The 26,777-nt window shown below is 38.6% G+C and overlaps 1 protein-coding gene across 5 annotated transcripts in view; it reads right to left on the reverse strand.

The window, feature by feature from the left end:
- rbm20 (RNA binding motif protein 20) overlaps positions 1-26,777 on the reverse strand; it is a 65,421-nt gene that overhangs the window by 22,030 nt on the left and 16,614 nt on the right. Inside the window, exon 1 of one of the 5 annotated variants that reach the window (XM_037764723.1) lies at positions 12,442-12,578. The exons of the other annotated variants lie outside the window; for them this stretch is intronic. Within the exon in view, the coding sequence (XP_037620651.1) occupies positions 12,442-12,458 (17 nt within the window). The 5' untranslated portion in view covers positions 12,459-12,578. Of the gene's footprint in view, positions 1-12,441; positions 12,579-26,777 lie in introns of those variants that run through there. 5 annotated transcript variants of the gene reach the window in all.

Raw genomic sequence — 26,777 nt, forward strand, 5'->3', positions numbered from 1 at the left:
AATACTGTCTACAAGGAGAATTAGTGGAGGGTGGTTTTCAATTTTCAATTACTAGGTGAGAAAACTGGCATGGAAGAGCAATGAATGGTCATAATTGTGAATAGTATGCTATCTTAATATTGAACAAAAAAAAAAATTTAATTGTTCTGCTTTCAGTTAAGTCCACACTGTTTTCAATCATTACACCATTTCAATACCATTACTGATTGCTTATGTCACAACTGTGGCCCTGCATACATTTGAGCATGGCTGGAGAAAATGTTTATGCTTCATGCAGACATTGTATATTACAAAACTACCAAACAATGACCACATTTGTACAGTTGGAAAGGGTTAATGAGCTTTAATATGAGGCTCTGCGAACTAGCAACCATCAGCAGCTATATTACATTAGCTACTCCCACTAATCATAGAACTAAAGAAAAAAATATATCACTGGCATTACAAAGACACATTTACTCGGTACTCCACTGCTTTCCTATTCTTGTGGACATTAGCTGTGAGAAAGTTTCAGCTCCCCATATTCACACAAGTCTGTTCCTCACAGCTAGCATCTGCTAAGAAGGCGAATCTTACAAGTGATCAACTAGCAGATGGACCGGCAGTTGGGCACAGCCATCAGCTGGTTGTCAGTCCTGCTGGGTTTAGGATAAACTAAAGGAAATAATCAGTGCCAAGAGGTATTACTCAGCTGGTTGCTGTTATCTAACTTAAAAACGTGTTTGTTTATGGTAAACAAATTTATTTTCCTTTGGTTTTATGGCTGACGAAAGTAGCTAGGAAAGATGGTTATGTCAGCTGAGCAGAGCAATGCGCCCAGAATATCTTATATTTTATAATTTCATAGTTTCTTTTTTGTACACATGCTCTGGTAAGTCACCATCAACCACTGCCCATGAGCTACAGTACGGTAGCTTCCGCTGTATTGTGTGAACTACAGTGTGACAGTGAGAAGTCTAACTATGGCAACTCTGTTATATATGTGGTGGTGCAGGAATGAGTCCTAAAACCCGGAAATGAGTTAGCATTTTAGCACTTCTGGTTCCCTTGTCTGGAAGTCAATGGGTTTTTTGAATGGGTTTTTAGTTAGTTGCCTGAAATAAAGTCTGTGGTTAAAACAAGCTTAAGAAATTTTAATGTTTTGTTCTACAATATAAAATACGTCAGTAAATATCCCACTAGTGAATTTTGAAGCTTTTATGTCTTAAAGAAGGCGGTTGCTAACAAGTGGCTAAATGAAGCTACAAAATGTCATCACTCCGACACGTCCGCCTTTACAGCCTCATTGTATTCTCACGCTCATGCGACCGTGGTGTAGTTAGTTTATAGCCTAACGTTAGCTTTTTACTTCTAATGATTATCTAACGAAACAAAACTTGTAAGTATCATAAACGTGTGTTTGCCACAGAGCTTATTTTCTGCAATAATCCAAAACCCAATGGAAAAATCCCATTGTTTTTTTGTCGAGGGAACCCATACAATTCGGGGTTTGCCTACAAAAATACGTCATCCATGCACCACTCTTCTTCTCCTTTAGTGTTTGTTGGCGGTTGGCAAACCAACTTAGAGGTGCAAGCCTTTGCACCACTCTATTGAACCTGCTAAAGGGTACTATGGTGTAGCAAAAGTTGTGAGTATTAGGCTTCTCAACCCCTGTCCGTCTCCTGGTTTCACAAATATGATATTTCCAGATTACTGACAAGTAAAATCCCCTACTAGGTCAGTGAATTCCGAAAGAGACAATTCATCCTCAAGTTCTTCTCTAAGACCATAGAGATAAGTAGACAGTAGCCCCCTCAGACCAACCACTGTACGTTGTGTCACTAGACAGGCACATTTACCATGGACAGACTCACTGAATCTGCTCCACTAGTCAGTCTTGTTGCTCTGGCTACCTTTCTGGCTCTCTCACTATAGTCTGTTCAAACCAGACCTATCACATACTGTATATGGCAATGCAAACGCAAGTTAGTTAGTGAGAAATAACTTTCATGTTGCAAAATCTACAACAGCTCTTGCAGCTTTTAGTGTGAAATTGCATCACTATAACAAGCATACAGTCAAAAAGGCTACACAGAAGGTCAAGGACATTTTTATTCAGCCAGCTAAGTAGCTGTTTACACACAATATTGTAAAATGATATGACAAGACCAATTCTTTAAGCTCTGCAATCTTTTGTAGTTCAAACGTAATTCCTATGAATTCTAAACAACATGTGGAAAGTTATGGATTTCACCTTCCACAGAGAGGTCACTGCACATCTACCACGGACCGGGTGGTGTAACATAATTTAGATTTCTTGGACAAAGAGAGAGTAGTTGATGTATAAGAGGGACAGCTGTATAGAGCACGGCTCAAATATCGAAAGGTTAGCTGCCCAAGCGCCTATTTTCCTACTGCTATACTGTTCTGTACACCAACTTCATACAACCCAAACTGCTAATAGAACCACTTAGAACCACATCACCGATTGGTGCTGTGACCCTGTTTGACTGGCCTGCCCTTTTCTGATGATTGCTCTCACATGCTGTCTAAACTTAGTCGACTCAGCTATTCATCACATCATCTATGTTAAGCACCTGACACTGCCCTATCTAGAAACTGCTCCTACCAACCCTGCAAAACGTGACACACCAATCAGGTTAGACGAAATCCCAAATTGTTCTAGAACAAAGATTTGTCAGCCAGGAAGTTTTGCATGCAGAGACACTGATACAATGAATTATGGTTATTTGCAGTGGTGGAAGGTAACTAAGTACATTTGCTCAAGTACTGTACTTAAGTACAATTCTGGGGTACTTGTACTTTACTTGAGTATTTCTATTTTCTGCTACTTTATATTTTCAATACAATTCAGAGGGAAATATTGTACTTTTTACTCTACTACATTTATTTTTAGTTACTAGTTACATTGCAGATTCAGATTAATAATACTAAATATAATCAACAAATAAATTAATGTATTATTCTGGACAAAGATAGCCTATTTACTGATCGCTGCTACCCAGCAGTATCTAGATTAAAAAACAAGTCCCTCCTTTACCAGCTGGTACACTAAAGTGTTGAACACATTAATGCATTAATAATTATAATCCAAGAATATGTGTTATTTTGAAATGGGCCATTCTGCATAATGAGTAATTTTTGTACTTTAAATATATTTGAATGCTAATACTTTCATACTTTTACTTAAGTCAAATTTTGAATGAAATATTTTACTTGTCACAGAGTATTTATAGACTGTGATATTGCTACTTTTACTTAAAATGTCAGAGTACTTCTTCCACCACTGGTTGTTTGTGATCATGTTTACACAGATTCTTCTTTAAACGTTGTACTGCACATGTGGAGAGATGGATTATAAACAGGTTGTGGTTGTCTTTTTTAAATATAGAGTAAGAAGACGAGACATTTTCAAATATGAATTTATGCAACTGAATCTTCCGGAGTATTAACACCTCCAGGTCTGTCTTGCTACTGGCTGGCTTATGTGGTTGTGATGTGGTCTTGCGATTACGTTGCCACATCATAAAATCATCATATAACAACCATAAGTCATACTCTAAGCCAAACTGAGCTATAAACTATCCTGCTGTAGACATATGGTTCAGAAATCATACCCCTGAGATTGAAAATGAAAACTCGTGGAAACAATGTAAGTTTTGATGACTAAAAAACCTAAATGCTGTAACTGACTTAAGACATGATATTAAAATATTGTGTTTAATCATAGGTTTTTAAGGTTGTGCAATTTCAGTTGATTTCTATCACTCAACTTCAACGTGGTGTAATGGCTGGCAAATAATAACAGCATACCGAAGCAATTCTAAAACCTTAATAAAACCAATAATACACAATTAATTTAGAGACAACAGACACTAGATTCCATGTCTGTAGTTCTACATCACAATGACTTAGTTACAGCCACATAACTTTGCTTTCGGCATAGTTCAACTCTGAAAGAGACTAGGACTCACTTAAGACTTTAGGTTCTAAGACTTGGCAGAAGTCTGACATATACAACTTCAGATAACAAGATCATTTTGAATTTTGCGGGACTGAATACTAAAACAATATTATCATACAATAATAATATAATATTTTAGAGTAAAAGTGGATCCACTGAAGTTTATTATTTTTAGTCTGTAAAGCACCATGTAAACCTTGTTTTGGAAAGGTGCTGTATAAATAAAATGTGTTATTATGATAATTTTATCACTTTCATTTACTGTTGCCCTATCAATTTCACACATGATAACATTGCAACACAGATTATATGAAAACTAAATTTAGGGCAACTTCAGTCATTAAAAGTGTTGCTAATATGAGAGCTGAGTGATCAGTTTGTTTGCACTTATTCCTATTAAGCACTTTTAAGCAAGTTTTATACAACAAAAAGTTTATTATTATGATTTATAATTAGAACAAAGGCAAAATCAAAATTGCTGCCAAAAGTATGTGCATTAAGATAAAGGATCACATGGGTGTTTTTGCATGGTTTAGGTTTTATGGATTTGCGATACATACAATAACAAAAAACATAAAACAGACCTATATTAAAATCACATACCATAGTCTAAGGAGTTAATTAAATGTAATTATGATAACTGACTCACTTTGGACAATTGACAGTTCCAAGTTTCACTGCCGATTGTACACACTCTTAAGTGAGCAAGCATGCTGAGAGATACACTTACACCATTCCAGCTTATGACTCAGAGCTATAAATACTAGAGCTGCCCTCTGCCATCCAGACACACAGTGTCCTTAATAGACTAATATGGACTTTTGGGCTACTGGCACAGTGTGCTAGACACTTCAAACTAATCTTGTGATGAAGATGGGGACTATAGGTGTCAAGATGGATGGCAACAGAGTTGCTAATTAAAGTTTGCTAATACAATTATGAAGAAAATGAGTCCATGCAACAGTCCACACAGTCACATCACCTGGCCACATCCCTACTACAACTGCAGTGGAATTGATCTCTTTGAAAGAACATTATTGACCTTTTGTTATTTACATTTCAGGATATTCACTACATTCATTTATAATAACAAAGAAAAGTTCAAATGCGTTGTTAGAACATTTGTTATCAGAAAGTACCAGAGAGAGTAGCTAAATATGTGTAGTACCTCTAATGTATGTAGTAAATAATACAAAAAATAAATTGATTGAACTCAAGTGACTCAGATATTGGGCAAAACTGACAAAATCTGCAAAATCAAGCGTATTGTTTGGTCTCTGCATTTGGCCAGAGAGAGCAGAGTAGCCACGTTATTTCTGCATCAACTACTCTTTTTACCATACGCTTCAAGTGGGAACACAAAATGTTTTTTAAAAAATGTCATAACTGACATGTCAATTGTTGAGCAACCCAGACAGCTTACGTTCAAGAATGTTTGTTAATTTATTTAATTCAGGGGACCGGAGCTGCCATTAGGCTTTCAGTAGCAGAAAAAAGCAAATTATTGAAGAATGAAATCTGTCAGCAGTCAGTTAGATGAAGAAGAAAAGCAAATTTCAGAGACACATAATTTAAACTACATAAAATACACCTTAAAGGGGCACACAAAAACATAAATGTTTTTAGGAACTCTTCGTGGAAAATATCAAATTCAACAAACTCTGTGTTGCTTGAATCAAAGTCTATTTAAGTGTGCAAGTTCCCATTATTTTCCAATTCTGTTACACATCTCTATTGTTGCATCAAAAAGAGAAAAATTTTGCAAATATTTCATAACATTATGCATGAGATCTGAATATGATATACAGATCTTATTTTTGGCCGTGATGTTTTGACCCTTCTTTGTTTTTTTTTACCTTTCAAATATATTGCCAGTCTATGTGTAACTGTTGTCGTGCTCTTCGGGTCTGAACCCTTGACAGCCGAAAAAAAGTCTCTCACAGTCAAAGCCATGTCATAGCAGAGCTTATTAGCTTCATGTGGTCATTTAAAAACTCCTGCACGTAAATTTTTTTATAAATATACACACCTCAGGTGTTTCTGTTTTGTTTCACAATTCAATTTAAAAGTAATAAAATGCATAAAGCACGAAGAACAGGTTCAATAAAAAAAGCATGCAATATTTGTATTATTGTAGTGAATGTACGACATCCACGTTAAAGTAGGGAGTAGTAGAATTTGTGTCACAGCTCACAATTTAACCTGCAGCTCACGAGGCTTAGAAAGAATAATAGTATACTGTAGGTCAAGTCAAGTCAAATTATCTATAGATATCTTAGTTTCACACAAGAATGTACATTCGGTCTTTTGACCCGACTGAAATTGTATTCTTTCTGATTTGTCTCGGTTTATTTTGCCCTTTCTGTCTCAGCAATGCGACTTCTGCTGTTGCTACTTCTGCCTGTCCAAACTTTTTTTTCCTTACATTGATCAAGTATCCACTACAAGAACATGGGAAAGTGTACATTTTACCCTGCTTTTAAGTGATAATGTGTAGGCTTCTACATTGGAACTCAACTGGACCTCAATTGGAACAAGTCTAATGATCAATTTGCGAAAACACACCTAGAAATTAATTTTCAATTTAGGAAAAAAATTAAGTATCGTGGAAAAATGGCCGCGATCATTGAAATTACTTTAACTCCTGTCTCCTCCCGAGACTCGGCTTTCTCATGCAGCGCCCAGGCGCAGGTACAAAGACTGACAAGAAAATGTGATAGTCCTATTGTCCATCAGGAACCCTGCTGAACACATGCCTTAATAATTAGAACAACAAAATATTTGTGAAATACAACTTATTGATGTCATGCATCAATAAGAGATAGGGTAAAAATTAAAGTCTGTTTACATTGAGAAAAACAACTCTTAAGTATCACAAGACTTTACAATCAACAGACTAAAGGTAACTAAAAGTAAATGTGAACATTATTACAGACGAGAACCATTGCTGCATCATTCAGTTTGCCAAAAAGGAAATCATTTGGGATTCAATACAGTCTAAATGTAAATGATAAACAGCTGACATCAACATCAATAGATATTGATGGATAATGGTTTCCTATCATGTATTAAAAGCTTTTAGGACACATCAACTAATGTTAATGTTAGACATGCATTAATATTGCTAAATACAACTAGTCTGAAACATCTCTCTGCGCACATCTCAACAAATGTTTGCCCTGTGGCCTAGCAACACAATATAAATTATGATGACACTTTATGCAAACTAAATCAAATATTTTTCAGGAAAGTTTTGAAAAATAGCATTCTGTTTTGAAAGTCTAATTCTGAGCCACATTGTCCTCGCCAAGTCCAAAAAAAAAAAAAAAAAACACACACACACACACGCACTTTCACAAAGATCACAGGCAACTCCGTAGTCATAACAAAACGCCACATGGGCCCAATTCGTCCACAGAGCCTCACTGGAGGAAGTAACAAATTAGAGGAAGGATTCAAGTCCAGTCCAGCCACAGAATAGCCCTCAACTGAGTCCAATGAAACATCCAACAAAATATTCCACAATGTCCAAACACACTGCAGCTCCGTAGACGGCTATAAATCCTGCCTCTTTGCGGATCCCCCAACATAGTACAGCTGACAAGACTTACCACCTCATACACTACGCTACAACAGGCTTCTACTGAAAATCACACCTGGAGGTATTGCACAAACACACCAACCTTGACAAGACAAGCAGCGGAGGTCCAAGTTACACCTCTGACACTAAACTGACTGAGTGCTTCTCTGTAGCCTGACCTCTGCCCAGCAGCTGTGACTGACGTATGTCTCTACCCTCTATCATGACGACTAACGTATGACTAACACATGTACATTAGCATAACATCACAGCTAGTGGTCTTCACCCTACATGAGTTACGCTGCTCCCCTGCATTACTGACCACTGGACAGGGAGAGGAGACATATGATGAAAAGTCACAAGTGGTCAGCATGTGTGTGTGAGGACAGGGGTAGACCAACACAGGGAAGTATTTACAGAGAAGGTCTTGGGGTAATGCTGTGCAATCCTCAAGCTGCTGCTTCCTCAGCGGCAGCAGTTTGATCCACACAAAGCTTAATGTAGAGAGTTGTCAGGTTAAGTAATAGAAAACAGCAAAATGTCTGATTACTACTGACATACTACTCCATCTAGGGCTGTAACTAACGATTATTTTTCATAGCCGATTAATATATTGATTATTTTGTTTGGTCTATAAAATGTCCGGAAATGGCGAAAAATGTCAATCAGGTTCCCAAAGCGCAAGATGACGTCCTCAAATGTCTTGTTTTGTCCACAACGCAAAGATATTCCGTTTACTGTCATAGAGGAGTAAAGAAACCAGAAAATATTCACATTTAAGAAGATGGAATCAGAATTTTTTTAAACTTTTTTTTTTAAAACAATTACACAAACTGATAATCAAAATAGTTAGCGATTAATTTAATAGTTGACAACTAATTGATTAATGGTTGCAGCTCTAACCACATCCATCTTTTGTAGTATCATATGTAAAACATTAAGTCAAACTCCCCATCCCTCCTCTCAAAGCTGTATGAACTGCATATTCTTTAAAGAACACCAAACAATATGCCACTCAGAGATATAGCCCTTTTGGTTTGTGAGGCGATATGGTTTTGATGGATTCTTTCCCGGCAGAGATTTTCATTTTTTCCTGAGTGTGTCTGGTGATGAACGGAGACAGAGCATAAAGTAATGTCCGCACTCATCTTGGTCACGGCGAACTAGATGACGATTAGGCTTTAAGCAGTGGATTTTGTAGCTTTGTGGAAGTGTTTTATTGTACTCTTGTATTTATTTTATTGTAAGGGGCTTCTTCTGTACTTTGGAAAAATACTCTATCACCAACTATTCCAAAAGGGATAATGTAAAGGAGAAGAGTTCCCAAATGACACAAATCTATCAAGATATACTGGCATCATAGGTTTAAACAACTACAATAAAAAGTTAATGTGAAATGTATTAACTTGCAAAACATGAAGTGTTTGAATCTAATTTACTGACCAAGGTTTTATGTGAGATACATGTGCACTTCAGACATTCCTGTGCGTGTATCAAGTGTCAAGAAGCTTCCCTCCATGTAACTATATGCTACAATTATTTTTCTTTTGAACATTTAACAAATTCAAAAATGAAAAACAGATTATTTGATATACCAGAATTTACGCAAATAGAAAAAGGGTATTTTTTAAGCATAATTAAAAAAAAAAAAAAAATCATTTACAGTGAAAGCAATCAATAAGTAAACTGTTGAATGACTAAACAAGATACTTATTATTCCTATGTTCATAGTGTAGGAATATTTAACCTTCAACAGGGACATGATTTTAAATATCACATTAGGTAAGCTGAAGCTATAAACTTGTTTGGTAGGTAAAGCATAATATTGACGTCCAAATGTTTTTGTACAACCACATCTCTAACGACAATACAATTACATGAACATATGCAGTCGTTCTGACTTGACTGAAAGAATTAATTGTTAAAGGTACGTCCCTCATTTCAGCTTTCTCTTTAGGATGCTGCCTGAGGGAGCGCGGCAAGCTTGAAACACACTGCAATCAGAGTAGCTGCTATTTTAAACCTTATTTGTGTGTTCTTTATGTCCCTTACTAACTGCATTGTGTGAATAAATTAAGCACATTCAATGTTCTTTTTTTACATTGAAAGGATTTTCTCCTTTTTCATGTGTATAAAAGGATATGAGGCCGATTATTTCCAATTCAATATAATAAAATTACCAAAACAAAATATCTATTACATTTGTAATTAATTTCCTTTTCACTTTTTTAATATACCATTCTATAAAAGTGCTGTTTGGATTTATCACTCCTCAATTAAAGACGGTAATAAAATATAAATGTAAAATACTTTTTTTCCCCTTTCATTATTTTTTTCTCCATTTTCTTATTGTATGGCATGTAATCCCATTGGCAAAGCAACCTTATTCAGAATTACAAAATACAGTCTGTTGCAGCCAATAAATAAATAAAAACAAGTACACACTGTAAAACAGAATCAGTATCCCATGAAAAAAAATATCTCAAAGCAAAATTAATTTACGCCTACAATTTCATAAATTATTCTGCCCTCTTCTATGGAGCTCCATCTGTAGATTTTTAGCAGCTTTAAATGAGCGCTTTACCTAATCACACAAGCATTTAACTCCGAGGGAGGTATCACCCTGACAGATTTACAGTAACTCCATCTGTTAGCATCACACCCAGTCGGCAAAGAGAGAACAGGCTGCTTTTTTGCCAATACCATACGATAATCAAAAGAGATATCACCTGAATATATTATTATTATCATAATTATTTTTATGGTCACTAATACAGTGAAATGATTCAAACATAGAGAAAGGGGTACGGTTACATCAATAACAATAACAATCAAGCCTGGCCAAGTTTGATGCTGCCATACAGATAAGCGTCCACTGTATTAGTAGTATTTTTTTATGTGGGCTCACAGGAACTACGACATGGTCTGTCCAGTACTAATAATGATGTTAGAACAAATCAAATATGACCTTGTATGACCAATGTATGATTATAATTAATACATAATTATGTATGTCAGGTTATATTTTCATATCTACAGTTCTGAAATTGAGACTAGTAAGATATCTCACAAGAGCTGAGATCCAACTGACAAATGCAATAAATTATATTGTAATCACACTGTTTTGTTATATGTATTTTAGTTTGCATTGTTTAGTTTTTTAGTTTAACTTGGGAAGTTTTTTAAGCTTTTGGAGCTTGACATTATAAAACCGTCCTCCATTGATGAGCAGCTGTAAATGAAAGTAGGTGTTGGTGGGTGGATGTAAGAGTTTTTGATCTGAAACTACAGCTGGAAACAGAGATTTGGAAACCAGAAATCTTCAGTCAGTCACTGGTGTTTACCAAAAACTTTTCAACTCCTTGTTGATTTCACTCTTTTCTTTAAAATTTTATTTTATTTTTTGTTTATTTGTATTTGTTGTTTAGCAAATCTGACACAGTGTGGTAGGATAGGACAGACTTTATGATCACGGGAAGAGGGGAAAAGCACCCACACATACAGCATAGGTGTCTTTCAAAACACTTTTTCCATGGCCCACTAGGTGGTGCCACATATTGCCACAACTGTCTCCAGGAGGTCTGACAGGAATGTATCAACCTGCCATATGAGGGCACTGTACTTATTTTGATCAGCAGTCCAGCCTGCTAGAATGGGAGTCACGATGCTTACAAGAGATATTTTATGCTAATTCCTTATACATAGTTGACTAAACCTTATATATAGACAGAGTGCTCATTGCAGACAACAAATGCAAAGGCAAATGGGAGAGAGAGATATGCATACAAGCTCACATGAACTTCAGAATATGTGACTCGAGACACAAATCAAGAGGAGACCATCTTCCCAATATGGCAAAAGCAGTTACTGACATTCAAGAGCCTTAATTTAACTTTTCAACAAATCAGACACGTAGCCGCGGCCTGCATAGTCAACACATAGACACCATCATGCCATGAGAGATGGTTTCATGGGGCGAGGTATGGGTGAGGAAGCAGGGTCAGCTTGCCTTGCTCCGCATTTGGCACAGTTGCAAACGCAGTTGGTTCCTGATTTACGGCACCATAGCAATGGGTGAGGTATCTGGGCCACAGAGACACAGGGACTGGCCCCCCATGACCACCTCGAGGGTGGTACGTCTACAGCAAGGCATCACTTTGATTCATACCATGTTTCTCTGATGATGCTTGTAAAATGGTCAGATTTATGCTCTGAATCAGTCACGGGGTTTTATGAAGTAACATCAAAAGGTAAACTAAAGTTTGTGAGGTAACAAGAATCGCATATACCCGGCCTTGGCATATCACTGTCAAATAAACCTATAAGTTTGCATGCCTGACATTAAGTCACTGACTGAATCACACACAAACACAAGTCAGACCAAGAGACTTGAAACTAAACCCTGAGAGGCTACACTGGAGACACATTTTTCTGCATTTCTCTGTCACATGCACATGGTAGCTGGTGATCTTGTTTCAACCATAAGGACTGCGTAACACGGGATATTGGGGTCACAGAGAAACATACAGGTCAAAAGGAACCCTTTGACCTGACAGCTGCCGCCCAACTGTGAAACTTTAAAAGCATTCAAAAAAGTATGTCCCCTCGCAGGAAATCTGCAATTAGTCTTTAGAGCTATGCTGACATAGTGCCCACGTGAGGATTTAAGGGTGACACCTGTTTGGGGCATATGCTAGGAAGTAAAATATCACTGCAAGCTTGGTGATTAACCTCTAAACCAGCAATGCTTTCAAATGTAAACCATACATTGTAACACCACCGTTTTTCTGACAGATTATCAACACTTGCCCCTCTTTTCTGGCCTATCAGGTGTTCTGTGGTCAGTTTTTAATGCAAGAGTGCTGACAAGAGCTAAGAAAAGCCCTCCAGTTACCTGGGTTCCGCTGACATTGAGTGTCAAACTGGGTGCTGAGAGCTGGGGGCCAGGTGACTGAGTCGCCGAACAGTTTCCTTGGACTTTGGACAGAGAGACATCAGAGATCCATCTGGCTTGTCAAAGTTGCTGCCGGCAAGAAGAAGGATGGCGACCGCACATGCTGAAGGGAAAGTCTACACTTACAGCAGCTACTGTTACAGCAGCCACAAGTTTCACAAAAGAACAGTCCCTTAATCCAACAGTCAGTCAAAAAGCTCAGGAAGAGGGAACTACATAAAGGGAGAATTGCAGGAAAACGGTGAGTCCAAATCAGGTAAAAAAAAAAAAAAGAAAGAAAAATATTCTTTAGCAGGTTAATGCTTAAGTTGGATTTGACGGAGAAATGTTTGCCGGGTAAGGGATTTCAATTTCAATCATTTCCCAATTTGGGATCAATAAAGTACATCTATCTATCTATTTAAGCACAAGAAGCATCACAAGACTCAGAGGTAAAGTAACATGACGAGTGGGGGAGGGATTGTGTTGGCTTTGACAACTGAGTCTGACCAGCCATTTTTCTTGCTGCTCTGAAATAGTTATTTATAGCTGCTGCCTTGGTGTAGACAGTAAATTTATTTTTCACTAGCTGCTGCTGTGTCGTGCGGTGACTCAATAAAAGTCTATCATTTTTGTTTATGAAATTCTGCAGCTCCAAATATAAACATATAAAATGGACCATTACATTTTCGACATGCTACTAGTTCGTTCTATTCATGAGCATCTGCGGGGCAGAGTAAGGAACACCTAACTGGAGTCTTCCCTGACAGCGGTCAGCAACATCGGAGCTATATTGGTGTACAAGGTGACGTAGCGATGATTCCCACAACCCCTCCTTCAGTCCTTCTCCCCCTTCTCATATCCCCCTCTCTCTCGCCACTCTTACCTCACTCTCCTCCATCTCTGTCCAAACAAGTATTGCATTTTACCATCTGTCACTGCCGTCATGATTACAAACCCAGTTGTGTTGTCCCACTCACTGACTTCCTAGCCAATGGCAGTACAACTCCCTTCTCACCTCCCATCATTTAAAAAAAAAAAAATACTTCATTGCCCTTGAGCAGTAATCAGGCTATATAGCCTTAGGGTTTCCTGCTCTATTTTGATAATACGTATGTAAGGGGAATTAGTAAAACTGCACATTTTCAAAGCAAATCAAGCATACAGTATTGAGAGTAAACAGTCCAAGCCCAGCACCACTGCGACAGGTGGTTGAACATGATCGCCAAGGGAAGCCCTGTGGTTCAAGAGACTGTACGGGAAACAAAGAATCGCAAATATAATCCCTGCAACAGCAATCAATGCAATATACACCAAATAAGAGTGTTTTCTTAAAGCTAGGGTTGGTAATCTTGAGATACTAGCAAGAGTACGCTAGATTTTAAAAATGATCTAACTGAGAAACCCAGTGTTGCCAACATAACATATCATAATGCATGTAAACAACGAACATGGCTATTGTTAGGACTCACCAAGTCAGCAGCTTGTGGGAGACTCAGGTGACACGCAATGAGAGCACGGGCAGAGTGTGTGCAGGTAGGTAGGTAAACAGATAGGTAGCCTATTGCAGTTCTGCCACAGCCACCGGATTTTTCTTTTTTTTGTTAGAGCATTTGATTTACTGATTGTTGTCGGGATGTAATGTTATTTTCAAGAAATATAACAAAATCAACCCTAGCTTTAAGGCATAAAATACAACATACAGTAAAATAGTAATTTAAATATTTGTTTTGAATGACGCCCAACTTCCACATACTCCCCTAACATTGGATATGACATAATATCATGTCCATGTGCATAATAGACATGTTTCAATTTTGTCAAGTTATCAGAAGGAGCATTAGGTTGAATTCAAAGTGAGGGGAAAAAGAAAAGAGGACAAAACTCTACATGTCTATTGTATCGTATATTGTCCTCAATTGTCATGGGATTTTAAGGGGACAAAATAGAGTGATCTGCACTGAACTCCTACTTTGAAAATTACAGACATAGTAGAATGTGTCTACTATTTTTATGCATGTTCCTTTGGTAATATTAGTCCCATGCAACCAGGCCTTAAGGAAGACAAAGAAAGACATGAATGGCCTATTGTTGAGTCCAATAAAAAACTTCAATATCTGGCACATTTATGTGAATCAATGTTATTTGAAAAAGCAGAGATGTTATGAGGATTATAGAGTAAATAATAGATTGCTAATGCTAATATTTGAGAATCTGTTGATGGATGTCCTATGTTTGTTTCCTCTAAAGCTGGGGACAAACCAACCCGACATCAAAGAACTAGCAGCGATGAAGCCCACCCGTTGAGTTGCCTTACGTCGCCTTTGTCTTAGCCAAAAAGTTGCACTTGAACACACCGCAAAGACTACAGCCGACAGCCAGTTAGCACGGACGTTCTGCGCCTGAGTGAGATGAAATAACTCTCCCTACCAGCAGGCGGCAGTAGTCTCTATTCGTCATTCAAAAAAGGGAAACTGGAAGACGGAGGACTGAGGATATACAAGCCGCTGTTATGATACGTACATGAAACAAAGCGGCGTTTCCCGACCATTTTCACACCACTCTCACTCACCACTTAGCTTTATTACAGACAGCTATGTCGTTTTGAAAATATCTGTGTATTGGAATGATCAGATGAGATAAAATGAAAAATGAGAAGAACCTTTTGTGTTTTTCCTCTTGACTTTACTCGTTGGCTTGCTTTTTTTCTCTTCTCATGCACTGATTCGTTTAAGTTGAACAGCCAATCAGAGTGATTTCTCTCATTGATTGGCGGCGCCGCCGATTCAACATGCTGAATTAGCCGAAAAACCTCCAACACGGGCAGACTAGAGCTGGTGGTGAGGGACACACCAAAAAAACTAGGCCGATGGACGCTCACCGACAGCCCCAACCCAACTGTCGGCTTGGTGTGTCAGGGCCTTAAAATGCCTAACTGTCCAGTTAAGATGGATTCCACCCAAAATGTGTTGGGTATATTTCAGCGATCATTAATTAACAATGAAAATGGATTAATATGGTTGTCTCAAGTGTCTTGGAATGCTGAAATACAGTTTCATGGTATCACGTTAGCATGATAAATCAATAGGCACACCACAAGCCAAAGCAATGTCTTCGAAGTGAAGATAACAGATGGGTGAAATATTTTGGGAAAAACAGCGCACGCACACACATGGTGGACCCAATACAGGTCTCACAGAGACAGGGAGGGGACTGCAGCCATATGGCTCAACATGTCTCCTCCCAGGAAGCTGCTGGCATCGCAGGCTGCTCAAATAGTCATTAGTAGAAATTACCCAAACAATGAAAGCAAGTGAACTCTGCAACTTTTCCAACAGCTGCTCTGCAGAACCCCCGAAACGACGAATAAACAAAAGAGGGGAAAAGGGAAAAGGAGAAAGTCGTCCAGCGAAACCCCAGTGTAAGTGAGAAATCCCTCTCAAAGCCGGTGGACAGAATGGGTTGGCTATGCCCTAGAGTAATGACCAACAAGGGATTTCTCTGTGGAGCCTATTCATTGAAATAATACACACTCATAAAATAGAAACCATAAAATAAGACTATTCCTTTTGTGTTTGACAATTTTATGGCAGTATCAGGATCTGACTTTAGTTTCATGAACAGACAACTCTAAACTAAACCAAAAATTAATTAACATTTTTCCAAACAGCATCTGAGAATGGGGAGACCAGAGCTGCCAGGCGTAGGGGCAAGCGTATCAGATCTGAAGAAAAATGACATGGTATGATTTGACTTATATGTTCAGAAAGTGCTCATGCATTATATGGAAAGCATTCACACTCTCTGTGCAAGACAACACACTGAACCAATCCGACATAGAGAAGTTTTATCTTCAGTTTATTATCTTTAATGGGGAAACGGGCAAATCCACACACTGCATGTAAGCAGGAAGGTTACTGCCTCTATATCTTTAAAGTGGCCGTGTTTCCATTCAATTGTCAAGCGAATTTTAAGTACAAGTACTACAAGTTTTATCTAAAACAATTTGTGCTACTCAGAGAAATGTGGGAGGGAGAGAACAGATTCATATCATCAGTGCAATTATTGCCAATTACTTAATAACGGCTATCTCAAAGGGAAAGTCAGAAGCCACCACTTGTGCCCTCCCAACTCCCTGAGGTGCAATTGATCACCTGGGAGATTTATCAGTCTTCGGAATGGGTCTTGACCTTGTGCTGACAAACAGAGACCTTCTAGGCCACTTCCCTCATCACACTGGGTATTTTAGGTGGCCCATTAGCATGCCTGATTTCTAATCGGTTCCTCATACTGCCAGGCATGACTGCATTGCTCTCTCATTTTCTCTTTCTGTCTGTGCATCTGCACCCCTCTCTCACTTTCTCTCTTCCTGTTTAAAGTGTTTTTTCTGTTTCACCCTCTCTGCCTTCCAACCTTTTTCTTCTCTTTAGCCGTGTCTCTGCAGACACACACAGACACAGACATCTCTTCATCCGTCCCTGACACTCCCTGATAGCGGAAGTAGTGAGGCTGATAGCAGAGGCCAGGAATAGAGGTTGATGCAACACTGTTTCTACCTTGGAGCCAGCACCATGAGTTAATGTTGGAAATGTGGAGTTTAAGAACGCAAAGTTGTCTTAACGACATAGGGGAGTAATCTTATCAACCTCAACCTCTTCAACTTCCCAAGGACGCCCTCGTCCACGGCCTGATCCCCTTCCCTTTTTTCAGTTTGCCCATGCCCACTACGTCACTAAACATTGACATATTTGGTATCGCAGGATTCAGGAAGTCCTGGTCTTTGCAAGAAAATTACAGTAGTGACCAACTCATTCTTAAACATTTTCTCACAGTCTGGAGGACACAGACGACCCATCTGGGCTTCCATTCTTATCTTTTTATTTATTAGTTTTTTGTAATTTCAGCATTTTACGACATTTTATAGGCTACTGTAATATATATTTTTCTTATTTTTCACAATAAATCTGCTCCATTTGGGGTCAAAGGTATATTTTGCATTGGTGGCGGTTATTACATAGTTACGCACATTGGTTTGAGGTAATACCAAAAACTAAATGAAAAGTTGGAAATCGCAAATTTTAGCTCTATCGATGAAATATATAAAAATGTAAAGGAAAAAACACCTTTAATGCCTCAGAATATCAACTGCTACGCTTGGATCTTTTCATGAAAAAACACAGTAGAATGGTCATACTTTGCTATCTTCTTCAAATTGAATTTAGGTGTTCACTGATGGTGTGCCTACAGCCCCACACTGTATTTTACCTGTACAGACAATGCCATAGATGGTTATTTATACTGATTTTCTTTTTAATATTATTATTTTATACGGACAAAAATCTTACATTTTTACGAACCTCAGACGCCCACTGCTCTGTTTCTGTATCACCTCCAGGTTTTCTGACACCTTAACAGGAAACTTTAGGGGGTTGTCTTTCTGGCAAGACCTCATTCATGCATATAGTCCGTTAATTTGGGTATGTCATTTTAGGTGTTTTTGCTCCAAAATGGGGGGTCGGGGTGGAAGAGCTACAAACATGCACAAACTATGTCCATGTCAACACTAAGCATGATTTTAGCTGTTGGTCTGGTTAAGTAGGTAGGTAGGTAGGTAGGACAAAGGATATCAAACTAGCGTGACACAACTAATTCCGGAAAATAAAAAAATATATATTTGTGTCTGTTATTATTATTGTTAGTTGGCAAAAATTCATCAGTCTCAAACACGATCGTTTATCATTATATGCTTGTTTTGTCGGGTATGAAGACTAGAGAGGGTGAAAAAGTCCATCATGCTTGCCTAAAGTTGGATGGACTACACCCCTCACCAAAATCAAAGCACAACAAATGCAAATATGCAATTACATTCTGTAAACGTTTCCGACATGGGTTGGACCAAAGAATAGGTGTGATCACATCTCTATGCAGTCATATAATCCAGTGTGGGTACGTTTACGCAGGAGAAAATTAGAGAAAAGGGATGCTAATGGAGGAAAAACAACAATGTGTGAAAGACTGAAAGAGCAGGGATTAGTCAAGTGTAATGATAAAATGAAGAGGATTTTACTTTCACTCATTTGCAATTAACCTACATGACCAATGAACTGTAAAAACAATTAAAACACTGCTATTAAAGCTAAAAAGCTCAAGCAATTTCAATAACAATTACTACCTTCACCAAAAAAAAAGAAAAAAAATCAGATTTGCTTGTTACATTAACACAATGATGATGCATGACTTGTCCTAGTTTTCAAAGTAACTGTTTTAGTGTTATGCAAGGTTTGTGCTCACTCACTCCCACAAACCTTTACATGACTCACCACTACACACAAAATACACTAAATTGTGAACCCCTGCTGCTCCACACTTTGACGCACTCAATGGCACTTGAATTTGAGAGGAGGTTGACCAGATCAGACTCTTGCAATCGAGGGAGGATGGCAGACTAAAGGTAGATTTATGCTTCTGCATTAGAGAGGCACATACACATTTCTGATTACTGACCAACTGTGTGTAAATGCATGTTATAACCATGGTATTGCACAGTACATAAACACATTCTCTAATTTCCTTTTCCTGTATATTTATCCAAATAACCTGGAAACTTTCTTTGATGTTGAAGGCAGTCGATGAAACAACATTTGCAACACAAAGATGCTAAGCTACTGTTAGAGGGATGCATTGTGAAATTATCTTGATTCTTTAGTTTTGAAAACATACTTATAAACAACTGACTGCCATTAATTATTTTGCTATTCTGGCACAGAGAGTTTGGCAAAGTGCCATGGTTTTTGATTACAGTGAAGATAATACAAAGTGGGCTTGGTGACAGATTGAGTGTTTCTCACTGGAGGCAATGTGGTCTCATGAGAGTCACTTGTCTTAATACCATCCTGCTCAGCCCATTCAACTCTAATCCCTGAATATAAATCTGTTCCAAAGTCCTGTGGGATCCCACTGGTGTAAAATCTGGGGCTAAAGTGCGAAACAGTTTAAAGGGACTGTTTTTAACTTTTAAAGCGTATAAATGTACCGGGTCGGGACACATGCGCGCTCGCATATGCGCTCGCGTGTGGCCGGAGTCTCTTCTTCTCTGCCTGCTTGCCTTTAAGCAAAATCCTTGTCTTTCTTTTTCTGTAAAACAGTTTGAAATGTTTGATGACTTATCCAGCACTCAGAGGTGTTCATCTAATCAAAATCAAATGAGACTTTGGGCAACTAGCTAGCCACACCGGTTATATAAAACTGCATATCACTGTTTGTGGATAATAGCTAAAAGGGCTATATGGAGAGACAGGAAGAGATGTGTCTGGATTAGTGGGCAATAACTTTAATTTAATTTCCAAAACAATGTGGCTGAGGTCTAATTCATTCAAGGGAAACTTTGACAATTTTCAACCGGCTGGAGTTGGAGGTTTTTTTTTTCTGGTGGGTGAGCTGAGAGCTCGGGCGCTGGTGGCATGGAGGGAGGGCCTGCACCGTTCATCTGCATGTAAGTCCAATTTGTTTTAAGCATGTTTTTCACTAGCCAAAATTAGCATCCCAATTAATATCACAGTTAAAGTGAATTATGGAAGCAACTTGCGAACTAAGCTAGCGCTAACTGGTAATTTAGCATTTGCTATGCTAATGGTACCTGGCCCCGCCTGGCCTCACTCTTCCCCAGCTCCACCTTCTCATATAAATATGGTCACTTTTGGCTCCAAAAAACAAAGATGGCGACAGCCAAAACGCCAAACTCAGGGCTTCAAAACGGTAGTCTAGAAACCAATGGGTGACGTCACAGTGACTACATTCACTTCTTTTATACAATATATAACCTGGACATAGGGTGCTGTTCTGTAAACAGGACTGTGAACTATGGGAGCAGTCCTGTTAACCTGCTTCCTCTGTTGACAGATGGACTCCACAGTGGATATCAGCCATTATTTCTATACAACAACACTGGTGTAGATTGGAGTTGCAATTGCTGAGTAGCATATACCAAATACACCTGCTGGTAAGATGGGAAGGGCTGGAGGGTGTGTTAGGGACATGTCTGATAATTTATACACTGTCTAAATGGTGCCCTCCAGACAGCATATTTCTGAATGTGACAGACAAAGAGCAGTCTCGACCATCTACTGCCTCAGCCCAGCTTTCCCTTTCACCTCAGAAGGGGGAAAACAAATAGGAATGGGTCAAAAAGCAACATGAGCCAACTCTATTGCCCTAACTGTCTAACTTAATACCTCCACAAATCACCAGGCTTCTTCAAATTGCCACTCATTGGCACATATGGTCAAAAGCGTATTGAAGTGTGAACAGTGCTGATAAGCCTTCATCTGCTACATGTTTATGAGAGTCTTATACATAGAGTGTAATACTTAGGTGAAAACACAGAGGCAGTTAATTAGATTGAGTAAGACTAATGGTGGTAATGGCGTTCCTTCTATGTCCTTGTGGGACACTGCTGACCCCAGACCTATAAATCTAGGTCTGTTAGACAAGCAAAACGAAACACACACAAAAGCTTGTTTTAGGACCTGGACATGTTGCTTTACTACCCAAACAACAAACAAGTCAGTTTGGTAATGCTTTGCACAGACAAGATAGACATGTAAAAAAAATAAACTGAATAATCGAACATAGTCTGGAACCACTATGCACGATAAACTATTTTAATGAAATATCTACATACCTACTTCTAGAAATACCAGACTACTGAGTCCAATGCTGCATTCTTGTACTGCATTAGGCTAAAAATGCACACTTCCAGAAAATATGCCAAACTTATCTTAAGCTGAAAAGGTCTATGTGTTTGCTGACTGAAATTTACCTCCAGGAGCAGTCAACCAGAGTTCAGTGACACAAGCGTTTTCAACTAACACTACTTCTAAAGTAAACTGAACTCCTCCAGGCTATAAGCTGTTATATTTACAAGGACATGTGTCTATATAACATTGTTGAGAATCCTAAATTTGGATGGATGACATTGACCTGGATCAAATGGGCTTGGATAACATGTCGTAACACTTTTTAATACTTCAAAGTTTATGTATTACAGTACAGTGATTTGATAGTGGATCAACTTGTGTATAGCATTGCTCTGATGAAAATATGGCTTGGTGACCTTTATGAAAAAGTTGCCAAATGGCTGGGGATAAAACGGTTAACCTTGTGGCCAGATTATACTACTGAGGAAATACCAATGTTTTATCACCTTCACCCTTGGGTCACATATTCCCTTGATTTAAAAGCCAGCCTACCACAAACAGACTTGCTTACCTAAAGCCAAATAACATTCCCTCTTGTCGTACTGTTAGGTGTGTATCAATGTATTTATCAATGATATATGTAATATATATAATATATGTAAAATCTTAACACTTGACAAAGTTACGAGTAGGCTTGACATCATATTAACCATTTGATACAGCTAAAGCCAAGACCAGCTGGCTCTCTCCCTATGGGAAGATAATTAAAAGCCCCGTGGCCTGACGAACACACAAACATCTCCCTGGTCTAAAGCTCTGCCACTACCTACCTATTGATGTCAGGATGGATGAATCCTATTTCACTAAGTGATCATTTATCTGGTGATTATGAATAATTATAGGTAGGTCATTATCACCCCCCCGCCTTCCTTCTGCCTGTCTGGTATTCCCTCTCTTTCAGGGTCGAGAGCCTGAGCCTGGCATCTCTGCTATTAGGGACCTATACATAGCCGGCCCTGCTGATGGGATGGCGGCCATCTGATAGTGATAGAATTCAAGCTCTAATTCAATATAATCGCTAACAGTCTAGCTCTTTCGATTTATGTAACCAACTCATTTCAAATCCTAAACACAAATTTAGAGCAAATACTTAATTTATAACCGACTGTATCTGCGTCATGTGTCTTCTATCTGTTTTTCAGTCCGCCTGCCTCCATTCCTGTCATAAATTCTTGAGAAGGGATTGTATTTACAGAGATTATCACCATGCAGTAATACAAATTCATTGTTAGTAATAGTTTGTGCCAGATTAGTTTACAGGGTGTTACCTCTATAAGCTCCCACAGACATACAGTAGTAGACATACACACACACACACGGCAAACACAAGCACACATGCTAGTGCTTCACTGGCTCATGCCTTGGATATTTTTTATCCAACATTATTGCTGATATATTTTGCTCAATATACTGTACAAAAACAAGAAATATACTATTCACTCTTGCCAAGTAAGTGTCAGTTCAGCTCACCTACAGAGGCGCTGCCCCACACAAAACTCCTAAAGAAGCCTACATTAGTCTCATGTTTTACCTGTAAGCCACAATTAACACCAGAGCTGAGAGCGTTGGAGCAGCCAAAAGACACATGCCAGAGTGTTACGTTTAGTTGCAATCAGATGTGCAATCAAATTGGCAACTCTAAATAGGGCTGCTAGGAGGTTCGTTTCAATTGCACAGTTTAGAGTCCGAGCGAGTGTTTGAAATACATCACTCCAGAATTTTTCAAAGGTGGGGCACAGCCTGTACGGAGAGATGCATTGGTTGTGGTTAGGTCATTTTGAGACAAGACTCACGATGTAAAGTTTACAGTCTGCCACGCTGTTGCTTCTGCATTGTTCTGTGTACAATGACAGAGCTAAAAAAAAAAAAAAAGTGCAGTGATTCGACTGACAAAATGTGAGTTGACTGGGTCTTCAAAACCGATGACTCAAATCACTGACTTTTAAGGGGCAGCGCTCAAAAAAAGGTTATTGAATTATATAAAATATATATAAAAAGATAAACATTCGAAAAGGTTTTTTTTTTTGCTGAAAAAAAGTTTCATTGAATTGTAGAATGTGACTTTCTGTCCCCTCTGAGACGACGCAGATGATTCACGGAAGGCTAAATGTACAGCATGAAGCATTAGATGGTGTTGGCAAACCCATAGATCCAAAGGTCCTTTAATTTGGCAACAAAATATAATTCGGACCCTTCTGTGTGTGTGTGTGTGCTCTGCACCTGTGTGTGGCAGAGGTACTGAAAATTAAATTTCCTGTGTTCTGGCCCGGTCACCGCGTGGACGAAAGCAAAATGCCTTTGGGGTGAGCACACGTGCTACAATCTCCCTGGCCTCAGCTGTTGGTGCCGGCCTAACAGAGCAGAGCAGAGCGGCTGTGTGAGACTTAAAACAGGGGGTGGGTTTATGTGTCACTTAGACAACCTTACTGTCCTACTATTAAACCTGGAGGGCAACATGCTTTCTATACATTCCCCAAAGGCTTTTACCATGGCGTTACAGTTTATACCGCTACAGAGCTGAGAATAAAAACGTCATAAAAACATCTGAAATCCAGTTGATTTAGTCCCTCTGCATTGAATTAAAAATTTGATTGACAAAATATTAGGAGAATATATGACATATATAAATAAAATAATATATGCAAAGCCTCCCCAGGAGGCATCAAATCATTGTATACATTTTGTCAAAAGGATAAAACGAAACAAAGCCCAAGAGCTTATTTTCATTGTGGTTATAGTTAAGTAGGTAAGTGTGTGTTTGATGTTAGTGTTTGAGTCAAACTCAAAGCGCTTTAAACTAGTATGTCAACATTCACCCATTCACACACACATTCAGAGGCTGCCATCAGGGTCTAATCTAAATACTCATTCACACACCGATGGCACAGCCTTCGGGAACAATTTGGGTTTAAGTGTCTTGCCCAAGGACACATGTGACCGGAGTAACCGTGGATCAAGCCACCGACCTTCCTTTTGGTGGACGACCTGCTCTACCTCAGAGTCACAGCCGTATACAAGCTAGGGATGCACCGATCCAACGTTTTGAGTCCCGATACCGATAGCGATGCCTGGGTTTTGGGTATCAGCCGATATCGAGTACCGATCTGATACCAGTGTTTAATTAATAAGCTTTATGCTTTTTGTGACCTCTGGACATACATGCCCACCAACTGTGGAGCACGACCTTCTGTCTGCTTAGAAAAATAACTGGCTCTGCATGGCGAAGTAGACTCCAGGCCCAAATAGCAGGTTGCTCTTCTTCATAGCATTCTTTAATACTGTCCCCTCAGCTCAGCAAGGTCCTCTGTGTTGTTGGTGTATAACATAGAAAATATGAAAAAAAAGTAAATATTGTGTACTCAACTTAGACAGAAATGAAGCAACTACAAAATATTTTCTTTTTTGCCTAGAGAGGTTAAATGTTTTTACTGTGAAGCAGTAAAAAATGTCAGTATGGGCTTTTTCACACTTGTGTCAGAAAAGCAACTCTGTGTGCGTCATGCAAAGTAGCAGCAGCATTTAATCCTCCATCTTCCCTCCCTTTACTATCTCTTGAACAAATACCAAAAGCATCTGATTGACAACAAAGAGCAGAGGCCTCCTACTTATGTTAGCCTTGTCAGAAGAAAATAGCACAGCAGTGGCAGTCTTGACAAGATCTTAAAACAGTGTCTGACTCACGTATGAGTCATGGAACCTAATGTGGGAATTAATCACGCTGAATTCAAAGCAAAGAGCCCACGTACCCCAACCTATCTACACTACAGTACCTAGTACACATAGTACCTGATCAACAGAAAAAATGAAAAACTTGAGAAAAACTCAAGTGGACATTTTTGAGAAGGCATGTTTTTTAGCTGTATGTTAGCCAACTCCATCCTTACATTGCTGCTAAAAAGCCTAAATTTGTTTAAATTCATTTTTCAAGTGTCACTAAGAGGGGTAGGTATACGGGATTTACATATTTGAAAAATTATCCCCCTTTCAAATAAACACGAAATAAAAGACCCAAGAAAAGGAGGTTCCTGGCAAATCGGATAACTGCTCTAGACTACATCAACTATAGAACTTCATTTACTAACCTTGGACTCAGTTTTGATTTCAGGTAAATAACCATATTCATTTAAGAAATGATAGATCGTCAAGAATACCCCGTGTCAAAACAACACGGAGGAAAGCCTGGTCCTTGCTGTAATCACATATCGCTTCCTTTTATCTCAAGTGCAGACAGTTATCTTGACCAAAACGAGAAGCTTAGTTTACATAGCTTAGTTCTATTGATTTATTATTAGTGATGATTTATGAGATAATGGGAGGGAATGGGTTTAACAAAAGATGGCATCTAACATAGTAAAGTGTAAACCATAATTACATTTCATCGCGGAAAAAAGTTTAAATTGTTTTCTTTTGTTAAAATTAAGACAAAATATTTTGTTTAAAGTAGGGCCCCCATCATCCACTTCCTGCTTCCAGTTGTACCAACGGTCCTCTTTCAACACTGAAAAAAATCCAATGGGGGCACTAGTCCGTTACGGTCTGTCATTCACCCTGGAATGAGTGACTTCTGGTTTCCATTAATCCAACAATGCGTGAAGTTGTAAATGCCGCGTGAGGAGTAGCTACGCCATATGGTTTGGATGTGTGCAAAATTGTTGTGTGCCATTTCTAAGATCTTCGTATGCTTCTGACCTTAGTGCTATTAGAGTCCAAGGGGCTGGCACTTTGATGATAAATGCACAAAAATATGGGGTCATCTAATGTCCCTGAGAATGAATGGGTGAAGTACTACAGTGATATAGTTTCCCTTTCTATCTCCCAAAAAAAGTCAGCCAATGGAAAATTATGATAAGGTTTGTTACTCTTATAATCTGTAAGGAAATTAGTAATGATCAGGGCTGTCGTTATGTAAATTTGGACTGAATGAAATCAAAGATACAGACAAACACACATGAATTGAAAAAAAGAAAAATAGCACTTGAATATGTGTCTCATTTTAATATGAGTCTTGCAGCCTGCACTTAATATTTCCCATGGGGCAGTGCACTTCATTAGTTTCATATGAACAACCCTTTAAATTTAGATTGTGCTTACACCGTGACCTTTAAACTCAGCCAGCTCATATAATTAAGCATTAAGGACTGGTAAGATAGTGATGAAGAGCTGATCCCTGAGGACTTGATTGATTGTCTCCTATAGTTTCAGCTAAGGTCAACTCCTGCTTGATGTTCCAGGGAGTCAAAATGTCACAAAGTAAACAATTTTTCCCCATAGTTATAACTATACTTTCAGTCTAAAAGTAGATAAAAAATGAAGATATGTGCACTGACAAATTATTTCAGTGCAATAAAGTAAAACTCACTATGGAACAATATTGAAACTATCGGCTATTGTGCTAGACATTACAAACATTACATCAAAGCTTCTCATTTTATTAATATTGTACAATCTGACATTTTTGCTAAATCACATCAGAAGAACATCACGCCAACTGAGTCACATTACAGCTTCATTTATGGCGGCCCCAGAACAAAACCCTGAAAC

Source organism: Sebastes umbrosus, chromosome 3 (genome assembly GCF_015220745.1).
Source record: "Sebastes umbrosus isolate fSebUmb1 chromosome 3, fSebUmb1.pri, whole genome shotgun sequence".
NCBI lineage: Eukaryota > Metazoa > Chordata > Actinopteri > Perciformes > Sebastidae > Sebastes > Sebastes umbrosus.